At 40.5% G+C, this 17,662-nt stretch overlaps 1 protein-coding gene and 1 long non-coding RNA gene across 2 annotated transcripts; one reads left to right on the top strand and one right to left on the bottom strand.

The window, feature by feature from the left end:
- The first annotated feature begins 7,197 nt into the window (after positions 1-7,197).
- LOC101745935 (autotransporter adhesin BpaC) lies at positions 7,198-9,817 on the top strand. The gene is made up of 3 exons (XM_004921651.5): positions 7,198-7,322; positions 7,843-7,876; positions 8,815-9,817. Exons 1-3 carry the CDS (start codon positions 7,284-7,286, stop codon positions 9,525-9,527), a joined length of 786 nt encoding a protein of 261 aa, XP_004921708.1. The 5' UTR covers positions 7,198-7,283; the 3' UTR covers positions 9,528-9,817.
- A 4,167-nt stretch (positions 9,818-13,984) lies between these two features.
- Positions 13,985-16,822, bottom strand: LOC134201169 (uncharacterized). The gene is made up of 2 exons (XR_009976377.1): positions 16,183-16,822; positions 13,985-14,151 (listed from the first exon to the last, which is right to left on the bottom strand). It is a non-coding gene; the product is annotated as an uncharacterized LOC134201169 (long non-coding RNA).
- Positions 16,823-17,662: the final 840 nt, after the last annotated feature.

The following is a 17,662-nucleotide window of genomic DNA, read 5'->3' as shown; positions in this document are numbered from 1 at the left end:
TGGCCATAGAGTTGGCACCTGTAGCACTGCCCGGGAGTGCCACGCTTGTGGGGGGCTTCGATCGAGATCCCGGATAGGCCGCAAATTGTCGTGAGACATGCGATCTTCTTTTTAGCCTCCGGGGTGGGTTCTAACGCCACGAGTATCATATTATAGGGCTGTTTGCCCCGCCCGCTGTGCATCCGGTGCACACTAACTATCGGGAGGGCCTGAGCGGTCAGATCCTCCTTAATGTAGTCTATTTCTAGCTCCTTAGGGACTCCGCGTATTACTACGCGGAGCTCGCGGTCCTCCTGAAGAGCATAGGTGTGGAAACCTATGTTCTCCTTTCGGAGGTATGCTGAGAGGGCCCTATGGTCGCCCGGCGTTGCGACCTTGATCTGAATCCCATGCGCGACGTTACGCGCATGGGTGTAGTTGATTTTATTTGCCTGAAGGGCCTGGGAAACGCGGTTCCACGCAGTTTTTTCCTGGAGAATCAGCGGGGGCGGGGCAGCTGCTTTAGGAGCGGGCGCGGGCTTGGGACGCGGCGGCGGGGTTACGCGGCGAGCGGAGTCCGACTCCGGTGTCACGACTACCTGCGGGCGGGAGGCGGTCGCGGATTTTGTCTGCTTCGTCGTGGAGCTCCAGGACTCCACGGCGCGAGTACGCTTTTTACCGCGCGTTACGGTTTGGAACCCATCCGAAGTTCCAGGCTGAGGGCTTGACGCGGATTCGAAATCCATCTCCGATTCGGTATCGGAGCCTGAACTCGAAACGATCGAGGTCGCGACGGACGAGACGCGCGATGACGTAGTCGACGCGGGCGCGGGGGTGGGGGTAGCGCTAGGCGCTTCGTGAGTCGCATCGTCGGAACGTGCGCTCGAACTTAACGCGGCGGCGGGGGGCGCGCGGCGTGCCTCCGAGGCACGTTTGAGATACGCGGCGACGGACGCGGGGGGGGAAGGATTGCCACGGGCGGCCCTATACTCTAGGTACTCGGCCCTAATTGACGGGTACCTATCCCGGAGGAACCCGACAATATCCCTAACATCTTCTTGCTCCATTTCTTCGGTCTTCTTGCCCGGGGGGGGCGGCCCCGGGACTTTTGTTGAACTCGCCGAAAGGCGAGGCCCCGGATAGGATTTGTAACCCCCCTGTGCTGCAGGACAGCAAGGAGCAGGGGGGGGGAATGCCTATGCCGTGAAAACGGCAATCGGCGGGGAAAAGGAAAGGAACCCGCTCGGGCTGTATAGTGCTACAGCAGGCAGAATCGCGAGCGGGGGTCTAGTCTTGAAAAAGACTGTTGTTTTGGGAAGGGTTAGGAAATCGCTAGCCTGTGAGTGCCACAGGAAGCCTGATCGTAGCGATTGGTTGCCTTGAAAAAGACAGTTGGTATGAGGTGGGTATTCACGGTCACAACACTATCACGCACAAATGTGTATTCCGATGCGTAGGTCGCAAGCGACCAACGGATTGGAAGGCACGTTCACACACAACCGAGTCGTAAACGAGAATGTATTCACGGTCACTAAACTGTCGAGCACAACTGTGAGTTCAGAGACGCAGCTCGCAAGCGGGCCACGGATCGGAAAGCACGTCCGCGCACGACCGAGTCGTGAGCGAGAATGACACTGAGACCTTAGAACTTATATTTCTATATATATGCATATACGTTGTAGATGTCTATGGGCTCCAGTATCCACTTAACACCAGGAGGCTGTGACCTCGTCCACCCATCTTAAGCTTAAAAAAAAAGATCTCTATGGCATTGCGAAAAGCCATTGCGGAATCCTTTCTTCTACCCAGCTACAGCTCAATCCAGAAAGGAACGTGCTCTCTCACGGTGGGTGGCTTCTTCAGCATCTACCCAGCTCCAGAATCTCAACGATACCCTACAGAAAAATACTATGAAAGACGAAAGTTTTCCGTTCAAATAAACAATTCTATGTATACCATATATTTCAAAACATTTTTGTACTAATGAAGAACCATGTTTACCTTCGTTGATATAATTAACAATTCATATTTGTAACGCCCGTGCGCAAACCGCGAATTCACTCTATATGTTCATTACGTAACTTTATGTATTATATGTATACATATGTGTAATGTCTGGAGATATTCAGTTCAGATTTCAGTTTAATTCTTGTCTATTAACTTTCTATTTTTGTGTATCTGAAGTAAAGCTGTTGTATTCTTTGTACGTAGAGCACTGCTGTTTGAGATACAGGCTTCATCACCTAGTTCAAGCACAGATGCAAATTATGATTGTGTTTCTACTTCTAGGTTAATAATAAATAAATATATTTTTTATTTTTTGTCTCGCCTTTATTAATAAATAACAAATCAAAATAATCTAACATAAATCAACTCATACAGTAGAACAAATGCGCTTGAAGGAGGCACAGTTCCCAAGATACTGGCTGCGTTACCTCGCTGGACAGCCAGACTCACTCTCTGTGCAAAGTACCAGCCAGCCTTAGCATCACGTGTAACCTCCTTCAATTCCTCAATAAATATTTAAAATTTTAGTGACATGGCTTAAATGCGTACACTCGTCAATTCGTTTTGACAAGTTTTTTTTTTTGCATTAATCGGTAAAGGAATGCGCGACTCACCTGATTTTAAGCGGTTACTGGAGTCGTTAGCCATTACAACTTAAGCCATGCGATCAGCGTCTTATAACGACGTTGTGATATATAACTGCTGCCCCACTCTTCAAACAGAAACGCATGACTACTTCCCTTCATCATTGATTATTAAGGTAGACGAGCTTAAGGCTCATCTATTGTTCAGTTTTTTATTTTTTTTATTGCTTAGATGTTTGGACGAGCTCACAGCCCATCTGGTGTTAAGTGGTTACTGGAGCCCATAGACATCTACAACGTAAATGCGCCACCCACCTTGAGATATAAGTTCTAAGGTCTCAGTATAGTTACAACACATGCCCCACCCTTCAAACCGAAACCATAACTAGTTCACGGCAGAAAATATAGGCGGGGTGGTGGTACCTATGTACGGACTCACAGGAGGTCCTACCACCAGTAATTACGCAAATTTCAATTATACGGGTTTGATTTTTATTACACGATGCTATTCCTTGACCGTGGAAGTCAATCGTGAATAATTATACGTATTTACTTACGTATTTCATTAGAAAAATTGGTACCTGCTTGCGGGATTCGAACACCGTTGCATCGCTATATACGACTGCACCGGACGTCTTATCCTTTAGGCCACGACGACTACATAATTCGTAAAAACCGGAGCTCGTAGATATCAACAACGTAAATGCCGCCGCTACCCACCGTGAGATTTGGGTTGTTTATTTTTTATTGCCCTTGTAGGCAGATGAGCATACGGCTCAAAAAAGATCTCTGAAAACGCACTGTGGATGAACGCAGTAGCTCCGGTAGTATTGGGTTTTAAATATCAGCTTTAAAATAGAACAGTTGCCTCTCTCTTCAAACAGAAACGTATTATTGCTACACGGCAGGCATATGCAAAGTGGTGGTATTTACTCATGCGGGCTCACAAGACGCGCCACCATCTACGCATGCGTGCACACAAATAAACAAAAAACGAATTCAAATCCGTCATTTGGGTTGAGGGACATCTAAGCACTGTAACCCGCAAAATTATAATTTGCGTAATTACTGGTGGTAGGACCTCTTGTGAGTCCGCACGGGCAGGTACCACCACCCCGCCTATTTCTGCCGTGAAGCAGTAATGCGTTTCGGTTTGAAGGGCGGAGCAGCCGTTGTACTATAAAAACTGTGACCTTAGAACTCATGTCTCAAGGTAGGTGACGAAATTTACGTTGTAGATGTCTATGGGCTCCGGGGACCACTTAACACCAGGTGGGTCGTAAGCTCGTCCACCCTCCTTAGGAATAAAAAAAATAGTAAATACTTTTATAAATATAGCCTCAAAACTTGATACAGTATCATCAAAATTAAATAAGTTATTGGCTGCGTTGATACATCTGTTTTTTTAAAAGCATAGAAAAAAAATTACCAAAAATATTGACCGACGTTAAATCCCACGCCTTGCCATTTCTGTCGGAAAGTATAAATATAATGTAGCAACGCTAAGACGGTCACTGTTATGAAAATAATTCATACTTTACATCATTCATATATACATAACTGGGTGAACCCAATGAGGCATGTTTGCATTTCGGTAACTCTGGTATCAGGTAGAAGATAAGTTTACCTAAAGTCTGTAGCAATATATATGTACATATATAAAAAAACGTAATTTTACGTTTGTGCTCTACGAATCCTTACGAAACGAACGAAAGTTGACAAGCTCTGCCGAGTAATGAGCGTTATGTAAATACGAAATAAGGACGAAATTGCTTTGTTGATAGACACGAGCATACGACTAAAATGATGATGAGTACTCATAAACGTAAAACCAAGTCACTGCCTAATGCTAAGGAGTAAAATGCTTGAAAAAATTCTTTGGTTTTAGAAATCTTAACAAAAATAAAAAGTATCTTAATCTATCACTGTACATCTGACGTCAATATAACGTTGGTTCCATGGAAACCAATGGAGGAGCTATCGTTTAGCTGAGACCGGGGGCAGCAACACAAAGCTCAGTGTACGAAGTAATAATCAATCAATAATCAGATGGAACGTCATAGGAAACTGAAAAAAACATTACGAAAAGTACCACTATACATTTATTTACTAATGCACGTAATGTTAATGTCCATAACTTCACTACATAGTATAAAACAAAGTCGCTTTCTCTGTCCCTATATCTGTCTGTCCCTATGCTTAAATCTTTAAAACTACGCAACGGATTTTGATGCGGATAGATAGAGTGATTGAAGAGGAAAGTTTATATGTATAATAACATCCATTAAATAGTGGAGAAATCAATTATAAATTACAGTTTCCGAAGCGGAGCGAGCGCGGGTCGCTAGTTAAGTAATAAAGTGGGAATTCCGGATTCTGGTAATCGCTAAATAGCACGGCGAATGCAAGCTCGTGCGACCAGCTACAACATACAAAATATTAAAAATCAAATACCCTCAAAACGACAATAGTTCATAAATGTTTTCTCAACATGCTTGATATTTCCATTACGCTACATAATAGCGCTCGATCGCCCGAAGGGAATTTCGTGGTTGAGGGTTTCTGCCCGCTAATATAAATTCCAGCGAACGGACGTATTAAAAATTTAAGATCTTCGAAGCCTGCATAAAATATTAGTGAATCGAGGAAAATTATATAATAATTTTCTATCATAAATTTGTTATTGTACTTTGGTGGAATTTTGGGCTGTATAAAAAAAACTACACCCTTTGAAAACGATTCGAAAGAGTCATTGTTTTTTTGGCTGGTAGATTCAAAGCAGTACTTCTCTTGCTAGGGCTAGTTTTAACTAGCTCTCTCAGGTTGAGCTCCATGAGCTGCTAGTTGAGCTAGCAGTCCGCACGTAGTTGGTATAGTTCCTTAAGATACCAACGAAGGGAAAAGAATCTGTTTTCGCATAGAATTTATAAAAAGCTTTTTAGTATTTAATGATACTCCAAAATGTGTATGTTTAAGAATCTATGTAAGGTTAATATAACAAATATCATTGGCCTTAATATTAATTGAATTTAGTTTTCATATGTTCAATCCATTCGATTCAAACGTATAATCGATTTTTAGATGAGCAATTAATAACTATCATTAGTACAACTAACTATAATAACTATAATTAATCACTTTCGATTTTCATTTTATTTAAATAGTTCAGAGGCTATAGATGCGGAATAGTAAAATAAACAATGAATGTTGAAACCGGAATATTGTGGAGCGTGATACAGCGATCAGACATCTTACTTATAAATCTTAGTATATATACCCAATTTATCAGAAATCTCCAAACGCTTGAGGGAAGCTACACGTGATGCTAAGGCTGGCTGGTACTTTGCACAGAGAGTGAGTCTAGCTGTCCAACGAGATAACGCAGCCAGTATCTTGGGAACTGTGTCTCCTTCAAGCGCATTGGATGATTTGTTCTATAAAAAAAACAAAAAAAAAAACTCTCCCAATTATCGAACCATTTTAATTTCATTCTAATATAATATTAACATGTAATACAAAGATTCATAAGTTAGACTAAGTTAGACATAAGTTAATATAATAAACATGAGACTCTAAGACTTTTTACCAGCAAAAGTATTGAAATGAACTACTCCTTTTCTAAATAGATTTATAATGCTTACTATCAAAACAGATTGATTGACACAAATTCAATACAATATGTATACGAACCCGGTAATTTGAAATTTAGTGAATATCATTATTTCATTCCCTATTATACAGGGTTTGTTCTTGCAATCTCATTTAGACTTATGGTTTCACTACTTTGTAAATAATCTTTCTAACGTAAAGAACGCGTACATTCATTAGTCTTCGAAGAGTTTTAAAATCGTCAAATTTTGATAGTGCACGTCCATAATTTAAAATAAAACTATTGTATCGTAAACCTACGAGTGTGCTATTTTTATATTTAAGTTGGGTGGCGATATTTACGTTGTGGTGTCTGTGGACTCTAGTAACTATTTAACACAAGGCCATGAACAAGTGACCAATCAAAAAACAATCTACCTATTACTGCAGCCAATAAAAAAATCTACCTATTTCCAGATTTAAAGGTCTAACATATTTGTAAAGTATTGAATTACTGTAATATATACTGGATAAATAAAGCATATTAAGTCCAGTGCGTAAGAATAAACTAACAAGACACAATAATCCAACAAACAATTCTGATAAGCATTGATGGAAATTTCATCAATGGAGAAAGAAATCATGATTTTAATGAATCACCTTTCATACTATACCAGAAGGTGTACATGAAAAAAAACCTTTACCGATTTATTTACACTGTAACACTGATTCATTGCGGAAAAATGTTTATCAACGAAGTAGTTGAACTTAGAATAGATATGGTCGTTGTAACACAACACTCTGTTATTCCTACTGTTACCGTAATCCGTGAAGTGTAAGCAAACATTTCACTGCAAACACTGTCTGCTTTCACAATGAATGTAGACAGTGTGTAAAAAATCAAACGGAAAAAATCGTTATTCAACGATGAGTAATCATGCGACAAAAATCATATCAACATGTTCGATTTGAATAAAAATGACTACATCGCTGTGTCTTCGGCAGCTGTATTAACAACAATACTTATGCCACCAATGACGTCAGATAAAATGTTCGTATATAAAATGGAATGTCTGTAGCTGTATCATCACATTAACAGTGTTGATTGATTGCACACAGACAGCAATGAGTTTGAGTCGCGTGGCTGTTTTCGCCTCCATCTTGGTGAGTATGGTATTACAGTGATTTCGCTTAATGAAAATCGAATAAGTTTTTAGACATTAAACGAAAATATCTTACAATCCAATAAGCTAATAAGAGACAATATCTTTTTGTGCAACGTTTTTGGTGAGCTCGTCTTAATAAAAGTATTATAATAAATTAATGCAAGATATCCGATATCAAGAATCTACTTTATTACTACGTAATTATAACTGAAATGTGACTCGCCGTCTTGCCCATAATTCTTCTCGCTAGTAATAGCATTATGCCTTATGTCTTCAAAATAGTCCGTGGTTTCTGAGAGCCATATAACGTAGTCATTACACAAGTAATTTTGGGTTATTTTTCTCTATATCCAATACTATTCGCTTAAATACTGGGTTGGGCCGCAACGTCATTCACCAATCTTGTGCTAGAAAAAAAGAACTGGCAGTTTCTGTAGTCTCTTAATCTGATTCACATTGAATACTGATAAATTTCCTGAGGATTCGGTTAATTAAATTTGCATTTGTTTCTTTTTCAGGTTTGCTACTATGTCAGTATTGTAGCTATACCAGGTAATCTTTTTTTTTTAAATAAGACATCTTGTTTTTAATTAGTCGTCAGTTTTCTCTATCTAAATACTTGACCGCTTCCATTCATGATAATGTAAAAGCTTTTTTGCAGCAGTGCTAGTGCGGTAATCCATACCAATATTATTATCTGACGGATTATAAAGAGGAAAGATTTGTTTGTTTGTATTGAATAGGCTCCGAATCTACTGAACCGATTGGAAAAATTCTTTCACTGTTTGGAAGCTACACTATTCCCGAGTGACATAGGCTATAATATTTTTTGAAAAAAAAAAAAAAAATGAGGACCCTTACTAAAACTCTAATAATGTAACCCAAGGTATAAAAAAATTACTTAAAATATTATTTACATCGCGTGCCCTGCGAAAACTTGATGATAGAATAAAATAATGCACTACGACTTTGTAGAACACATTATTATTTACTAAAAGTGTCACGACAGCATACGTCTGACTATTATAGTTATGCTGCAATAAGTACTCTTTTATTTAAAAACAACGTCAAATATCGTTGAAATTTTTGTTAAAGACCCGGGCGAAGCCGGAGCGTGTCGCTAGTAAATTATATTTTGGTTTATTTGTAAATTGTAATGACTGTCATTATGCAGATAACTTTAAATTGAAATAAGTTTATAGTAAAATGTGTTGTTTGAATGAACGCTATTTAATGGGCATCATTTTATTACGTTAAGAAATTATGTTCAGTCTGTATCTTGTAATAGAAGGTAGATAAACCTACATCACTCTTGGTTACTCAAGGACTTGAGACCTTAGAACTCATGTCTCAAGGTGGGTGTCGGCATTTGCGTTGTAAATGTCTATGGGCTTCAGTAACCACTTAAGATCAGGTGGGCCGAAAGCGCATCCACCCATCTAAGCAATAAAATTAATAATAATAATACCCTTAATCTCAATGTATTTCAGCTGGGGATACAACAGCGACGGCTGCTGCAAGTGCCGCATCGACAGCAAAATCCTCTGCAGATAAATCGAATGCACAGGCAGTTGCCGCAAGTAACTCTACAGCAACCACAGTCACCAATACTACGACGACAACGACTACTGCTGTCGCCGCCTCTAATGCAACTTCTAATGCCACAACTGCTGGTGAAGATTGTAAAGAAGACACAGCTGCAAATGCTAATGCAACTTCAAATGCCGTAGCATCAAGCGCAGCGTCAGGTAACGGAACAGATTCGAGTGCTAACGCTACTTCAACTGCTGCAGCATCTAGTGTAGCTTCTGGCAATGAAGCTGCTTCAAATGCTAGTGCTGCTTCAACAGCTGCAGCATCTAGTGTAGCTTCTGGCAAAGAAGCTGATTCAAGTGCTAAAGCTGCTTCAACAGCTGCAGAATCTAGTGCAGCTTCTGGCAATGGAACAGATTCAAGTACCAATGCCGCTTCCACAACCGCATCGCCAAGTGCGACTACGGCAAAGGACGCAGATTCAGACGCTACGAGCACTACTCCAGCATCGGCTAATTGTACAAGTACAACCGTAGCTCCAACAGCCAGTTCTAATGACAGTGAAGAAGATACTGGAAAATCTTCCACGACGTGCGCACCAACTGAAAATGCGGATGCGACCGCCACGGCTGCAGCTTCGGCTGCATCTTCAGCTGCCACAAAGGCCTAAGCATAAAAATTCAATAGTTTCATTTCATTCATTTACTTCTGTAAATTTTGTCATTCATATCGTGCTATGTATAATATATGTATACCAAAAATGTTATAAGCATTGATTTCATTCAGATTAATTATTACAGTATTACTGTTACGGTATTTTAATTTATTATCTACTTAATAAATAGTTTTTAAATACGAAATAAGAACAAATATATAAATTTAACATTATGTTGTACAACAAAATGTAATCGCGTTTTTGTATTCTTTCAAGTTTTTTTATTAAATGTTATTTATTTAATATACTTTTGTATACTTTTATGGTACATTGGAATATCCCGATCATCCAAGTATACATTTTTCGAAGGTTTGAAAGAGTTCCATGTTCATACCGTAAATATAAAAGTAATGAAATTTTGTATCTAATGTATCTCTATAGGTATATTAAAATCATATTTTATTCTTTAATTAGATATTGAATATTGTTACTTTAATATCGCGAACTGAGCATTAGATCAAAGTTTTAGTAATCTAACTATTAATTTGACTTAATTATAAATCTAATTTGATCTCGATTGGCAACTAGTATTGGTTTGATTATAAAAATAAACACAAATGTATTTACAATCTATACACAATTATAACGAAGTCTCGCAATAAAGACAGTGAGAATAACGCGCTGTCAAGAGATATAAATGTTGAATATTCAACCATTACTACAGATCTATCATAAAGTAATGTTCTCTTAGAATGTCCGTCATTATTTTGTGTTTCTTTCTTTAGTAGAAACACAAAATAATGATTAGTTCTTTTCTGTATTATCAAGAATCTTACACATTCAAGCATCATTTTTCTGTATTTTTGTGTCATTGTGTCAGTTAACTGCCAAAGATGACTACCGAACCGTACCTATCGTCACTCATTTAACTAAAATGACATGGAATAATTTAGTCTAAAATTTAAGATGAAAATATGTTTAAATTTTGATGATCTTATTTGAAGCTTTATCATTAACGGATGTGTAGCGGCAGTTATCGCAGAACAAAATGTATTTGACAGATTCCTGAATTGCGCTAACGATATTATGATTATTAATTTGATCATTATCACAAATCCGAAATATTCGGATCCCATTCGGATATTATAATAAATAGTCTGTCGATCAATTTCATCCACTCGATGGACCATCTTCACTTTATCGATTCTTCCAAGTGTTGTTACTACGCTACATTTTTCTAAAGTCAATTGTTTTTTTTTTTTTTTTTTTTTATTGCTTAGATGTGTGGACGAGCTCACAGCCCACCTGATGTTAAGTGGTTACTGGAGCCCATAGACATCTACAACGTAAATGCGCCACACACCTTGAGATACAGTTCTAAGGTCTCAGTATAGTCACAACGGCTGCCCCACCCTTCACACCGAAACGCATTACTGCTTCACGGCAGAAATAGGCGGGGCGGTGGTACCTACCCGTGCGGACTCACAAGAGGTCCTACCACCAGTAATTACGCAAATTATAATTTTGCGGGTTTCATTTTTATTACACGATGTTATTCCTTCACCGTGGAATTCAATCGTGAACATTTGTTGAGTACGTATTTCATTAGAAAAATTGGTACCCGCCAGCGGGATTCGAACACCGGTGCATCGCTTCAACACGAATGCACCGGACGTCTTATCCGTTAGGCCACGACGACTAAATGCACCGGACGTCTTATCCGTTAGGCCACGACGACGATTTTAATCACGATCGAAATATACAAACACGATATGATGATTCATCCGAACGATTTTGGCCATGGCGACCACTTTGACTCCTATCCGTCGATTTGGCACTCGTGCATTCGAAGATAGCTTATATAGCCTATCTTCGCGGCAAAACTCATTGCGCATTGAGGGCACGTAAGCACGCCGTTCTTAGAATTATAGGTTATGGCAACAGGAGAGCGGGCCTTCAACTGGTCGTGTTTGTAATCAAGGTCAGCTTTACACTGATCCTCGAACTCGCGTACCACCATCCTGTGCCATTCACCATCCTGTGCCATCCACCATGGCTATTCACCATCCTGTGCCATTCTGGTCGCTGTGCTGCCAAGCGCTCCCTTTGAAAGGGGTATATATCACATCTCTTCATGTGTCGTTTCACGACATTCTTGTACCGCAGGAGCTGTCCGCCATGCTTTCGCTTGGCGTCCTGCAGTTCAGAAGAGAAGATGCGCTTCGCCACTCTTTCCCCTGCCATGCGTGATACATGACCGCACCAACGAAGCTGCCAACGCATTAAATAGGCCTCAATGCCACCAACATTGGCACATCGCAAGACTTCGGTATTTCGCACTCTGTTAGACCATCTGATTTTCATGATGGCACGAAAGCATTTAACGTGGAAGTGATCCAGAGCGCGAATGTGGCGGCGGTACACACACCACGACTCGGAGGAGTATAGGAGGTTTGGCAGCACATGCCATGTAAACTGAAATTTTAGAGGCCAACTTAAGGTCATGCGAGCAGAAGACCTTGGAACATAGCTTTCCAAATGCTGCAGCAGCGCAACCCTGCTATTGATCTCATCATCAAGGTCACACTTGGATGTTAAAGTGTTCCCCAGATAGCAAAATCTATTCACCTGCTTCAGCACATCCTCACCAAGCTTTATGGTTAGTGTCTTGTGACCGTGACTCTCCAGGGACATCACCTCCGTCTTATCGAGACTAATCTTTAGGCCGAATTTACGGCAGGCTTGATAATAAACGGACATCAGCTGTTGCAGGCTGTCTGGGGATTCTGCTAAGAAGCACAAGTCATCAGCATACATGATCTCAGTGATCAATGCATAATATGACACTTTGGTGCGAACTTTAAGTCTAGCCAAATTGAAAAGGCTGCCCTTCGTACGAAAGCGGATGCGGACTCCTTGGCAAACAGTCTGTAGAACCTCCGCAAAGGAACCGCAAAGTACAAGGCGAACAGAGTAGGCGCTAAGACGCATTCTTGCTTTCTTAAGCCAGCTCCACAGGAGCACAGCTCCGTGTGGCTCCACAGGTAACGAGGAAGAAGCCCGTCTGTTCATCATACAGCGACGCAGATTGCTTGTCGTCATGCAGTAGTCTAAGAAGCGCTACAAGCGTCTCCGTGCATCCGAGTTTCCGCAACACCAAACATGCGCGAGGCACGCTGTCAAAAGCCTTCTCCAGGTCAACAAAACAGAGGTACAGCTGCCGACCCTGTTCTCTGCTCTTTTCTTGTAGTTGGCGCACAGAGAAGATCGCTTCGCATGTGCCTCGGTCCGGTCGGAAGCCAAACTGAGTTTCGGGCAGGATCTTTTCAGATAAGTCCTTTAGGCGGTTTAAGAGTACCCTAGCAAAGACCGAGTCGTCGTGGCCTAACGGATAAGACGTCCGGTGCATTCGTGTTGAGCGATGCACCGTGTTGAAATCTCAGGCGGGTATCAACTTTTATAATGAAATACGTACTCAACAAATGTTCACGATTGACTTCCACGGTGAAGGAATAACATCGTGTAATAAAAATCAAACCCGCAAAATTATAATTTGCGTAATTACTGTTGGTAGGACCTCTTGTGGGTCTTGTGAGTCCCCGCGGGTGGGTACCACCACCCTGCCTATTTCTGCCGTGAAGCAATAATGCGTTTCGGTATGAAGGGTGGCGCAGCCGTTGTAGCTATACTTGAGACCTTAGAACTTGTATCTCAAGGTGGATGGCGCATTTACGTTGTGGATGTCTATGGGTTCCAGTAACCACTTAGCACCAGGTGGGCTGTGCGCTCGTCCACCCATCTAAGCAATAAAAAAAAAAGAAAAAAAAGACCTTTCCGGGAGCCGATAGGAGCGAAATACCGCGGTAGGAGTCGAAATCGGATCGATACTTTAAAGCTATCCGAAACGCGCTCTTCTTCCCAAACGCGCTCTTCTTCCCAAACGCGCTCTTCTTCCCAAACGAACAAACAGTTCCCACTCCAACGGGTGCAATTCCGCTCTACCGTACTTGATCAGCTCTCCTGGTATAAGGTCAGCGCCAGCCGCCCTTTAATTTTTTTGCTGTGTGATGGCAGTAACAACCTCATCACGCAATAGAGGCTCGTCCAGCTCAGGGGCAAGAGGGAGTTGAGGCATTAAACCAATATTTCCTCCGACATGCCCCGCTCTCCATTCCTAGTGGAGAGTCGAAGCGATTTCCTCCCGACAAAAAAAAAGTCATTGTGTATTGGTTTTTTTTTGTTGTATTTCTTAGTGGAACTGTGTTACTTTGCTCAACCGACATAATAACTAAGGAATTTTAAATCGAATCATTACTTGTGATGAAAAGTGGATACTTAAGCTACTACAGCAGCAACAACAGCGCCAAGTAAATCTTCTGATCACAGGACTGGGTGAAGTGCTGGTGCTTATTCAATAACTACATCATCAAGTATGGCTTGAGCAATTCAGTGTTACAAAGGAAACGAATATAGATTGAGAATAATTTTATTTAATTCTTGGTACTTCAATAATAGCAGATAATAGGACTTCTTCACTAGAATTCGCAGCGTCCATGTATATGTATAACAATTCGTTAGCATCTGGATATTCTTGATCTGGGGTTTCTTGAACAATTTGAGTGAAAGCGATGAAGAAAAGCTGTAATAAACAATATTAGAATAATTGTTGAATATGGTTAATCCATTTATTTATCTTCGTTGATTCCACTGATTAAGTACTTTGATTGTTCTGGAAGGGTTACAAGAAATCATGAGAAACAAGTGTTTATCAAAGTTTTTGTAGTAATTTATTACATCCGACTTTATGTAACTAAATTTCAATTTCAATTATGTAAAATTTATTTATATTTTCTGGCGAATGAGATAAATATTGATTTTATTTCATTGTGTTAATATGGTCAGAGTTGGCATACATAAACTTCGTGCTTATTCTCTGTGGTTGTAAGGAGGTCGAACGAAAAATCTAAGGTGGTCGCGACACTGAAGGCAATAAGCATCGATTGAGGTGCCCTTTTAAGCATTTCTCTATAGTTAAGCAGACAAGCTAAGCAATACTGAATGCACTGAGCAATCTCTTCCTTTCTATCTTCGTTCTTCGGGGATGGCGGCTGCTACTCTCCCCCTCTTTTCTTCTTATCTTTTTCCTTTTTTTTGACTGCGTGTCATCCCTGCAACGCCTTTATAGTCGATACCTCATCCCTAGAATTATCGAGAATATTCCACACATTTCTAGTAGTAGTAGTTTCCGCTATCTGACAATAGATGGCGTTGTACTACTCGAGCGTTCTAGGTCCTTTGATATTCGTTCGACTATTCGGCGATAGATGGCGTTACTCGTACCGGCGTAACAATAGCTTTTGAAAATAGTACCGGTTCAAATGTCAGCGCTGCTTTAGTAGCTACAGCTTCAAGTGTGGTTACTGTCCTTTTGTTTTTAATGAAACGAATATAGTTAGATAAACATTTTATTTGGTACTAAAACAATGTTATTTGGGATTTAATTATTAATGATTCACAGCCTTCAAGCTTATTAAGCCCTTAGTGTCACAATTATCGCTATTGCTTTGAGTAGCCCCTTGAAGAACTTGAGCGAAAAAGATAAAGTAAAGCTGTTAAAAACCAAATATCGTGATGAAGTAAGGCTAATTAGTGGTACCTTAATCTATATATTAATACGTGAAGCAAAAACTTTGTATCCCTTTTTACGAAAATTGCACGGACGGAGGAGTATGAAATTTTCCACACTTATAGAGAATATAGAGAAGAAGTGCACAATCCTAATATTTTCTTAAAATGATGCATAAAAGATACATTAAATCAATAAAGAAAACATTACACACACTACATACCAAGTATTTGACGCACACGCATGCATACTATTTATTGTCAAACTTTTGTTCTTGACGTCTGTTGTCAAATTGAGAATAGATTAAATATTGTTTGTCTTTGTTAATATTTGTATAGTGTAGTCTTGGCGAAATTTGTGATTATAGAAGTATAAAATACAATCATAATAGTGTACAAACTTACAATCCAATAATTATAGTTGAATTTCGACTACTGCGGGACCACTAGTAATAATAATTAATGCATTCCCGTTTTAGAAAAGCGGGTGAGTCGTGAGATTGTCCACAGAACCACGTTAAAATAAGACAAATGTGCCACCACTTGAAACTAAATTCCTTCGAAAAAGTACTTAGTAATTTTTATTTGGTTGACTATTAATGTTTAATATTCGGGAATCTGTAAAGGTTTTAGGTATTAACTAGCTGACCCGGCAAACATTGTTTTGCCATATATAAGATTTCTAGGGAATTTCTAGTGTTGAAAAAAAAAAACTAACTTATTGTAAGTGTGTAAGGATGTGGTAAATGAGTGAAAGAGGTATGTAGTGCTGTGAACGATGAGGGAATATATAATAAAAATAACAAAACCTCATTCAACCACATAATACCTCATTATAACAAAAAAAAAGTCCAAATAAAAAAAATTATGTTAGGGGACAACCCTAATCACTTAGGGGTATGAAAAATAGATAGTAGCCGATTCTCAGGCTTACTGAATATGCATAAAAAAATTCATGAGAATCGGTCAAGCGGTTTCGGAGGAGTATGGGAACGAACATTGTGACACGAGAATTTTATATATTAGATGAAAGAAGAAAACTTACCAAGCACAATACGAAGAATATGTTAAGCGTTTCCATTTTACAAGGCGTTCTCTTTGTTTTTTTTTCTTGATGCAACTGAATGTTCAAAATATTTGATCGCTATTTATAACTATTTTGGATACTTAACCAATTAGGTATTATAATTCTAACTGAACTTTAAAATGAAACATTATGATATTTCTTGTAAAGTTTAAATTTCATGGTTTTATAATTGAACATCCGGCCCTTGTGTTACTGAATTCGTTGTTTAACGCCTTATTAATTTTATTATTTTTACAGGTGTATGTTATCAATAAATAAGTTGCATGTTCATTTTGTTTCTGTTTGTATTAATTTGTGTAGTATATGATTAGGGCTAGTTCGCATTCACCTTTATTGTATCTGGTTGTAAAAACGAATTTTGAATTTTGAAGTCGTCGTGGCCTAAAGGATAAGACGTCCGGTGCATTCGTCTTGAGCGATGCACCAGTGTTCGAATCCCAGGCGGGTACCAATTTTTCTAATGAAATACGTACTCAACAAATGTTCTCGATTGACTTCCACAGTGTAGGAATAACATCGTGTAATAAAAATCAAACCCGCAAATTTTAATTTGCGTAATTACGGGTGGTAGGACCTCTTGTGAGTCCGCGCGGGTAGGTACCACAACTAAACCTATTTCTGCCATGAAGCAGTAATCCGTTATGGTTTGAAGGGTGGGGCAGCCGTTGTAACTATACTTGGGTCATTCCGATAGAGGCACCCGTCACGTGCGGACGTGCTCATCGTCCACTCGATCGCCCGGTCTTTGTTCGCCCGGCTTTTGTTAGCCCGGCCATTGTTCGCGCGGCCTGTGTTTGTGGTACATCTGCCGACAAAGTGGTTTCCTGCAAGTATTTATTTGTTTTGTTTCTTTTCGTAATTTCTGTTTTGTTGTGCTTTTTCTTTGTCCTGTAGTAATCGCGCCGCATTGCCACCTGTGTTCAATAGAACCGCTCAGGTCCGAGAAGTTGGGGCCTCGCCGCAAGGCGAGTGTTTTCAAGACCCGGGGCCGCCCCACCTGGGTACTCAGCGATCATGGACGCTGTATTCGCGGAATTCCTCCGACTTCGCCACCCACAGCTCGCCTCGGAGTTTTTGGCCTTCAAGGCCAATCACACTGCGAGCCCTCTCGAGGACTCCGCCGCGCTCGCTGCTCCTGCGTCGCCTGTACCTGCGTGCAGAGCTTCTGCATTGAGCACCGCAGCCTCTGTCGTGCCTGCCGCTCCCGTGTCGCCTATACTGGCGAGAAAAGCTGCTGCGTCGTCCGCCGTGACCATCGTTTCAGCTGAGCGATCATCCGCGGCCTCCGTCGCGCCCTCTAAAACACCTACACTTGCTCGTAGGTCGCCTGCACCCGCCTCCTCGTGCTCCGACTCTGACTCGGACATGGAGGTCGACCTCGCCCCCGCCTCATCGACGGATGGATTCACCCTGGTACAGAAGGGTAAGAAGCGTGCCG

This window comes from Bombyx mori, chromosome 23 (assembly GCF_030269925.1).
Source record: "Bombyx mori chromosome 23, ASM3026992v2".
Lineage (NCBI taxonomy): Eukaryota > Metazoa > Arthropoda > Insecta > Lepidoptera > Bombycidae > Bombyx > Bombyx mori.
This window is presented reverse-complemented; position numbering and strand designations above follow the sequence as displayed.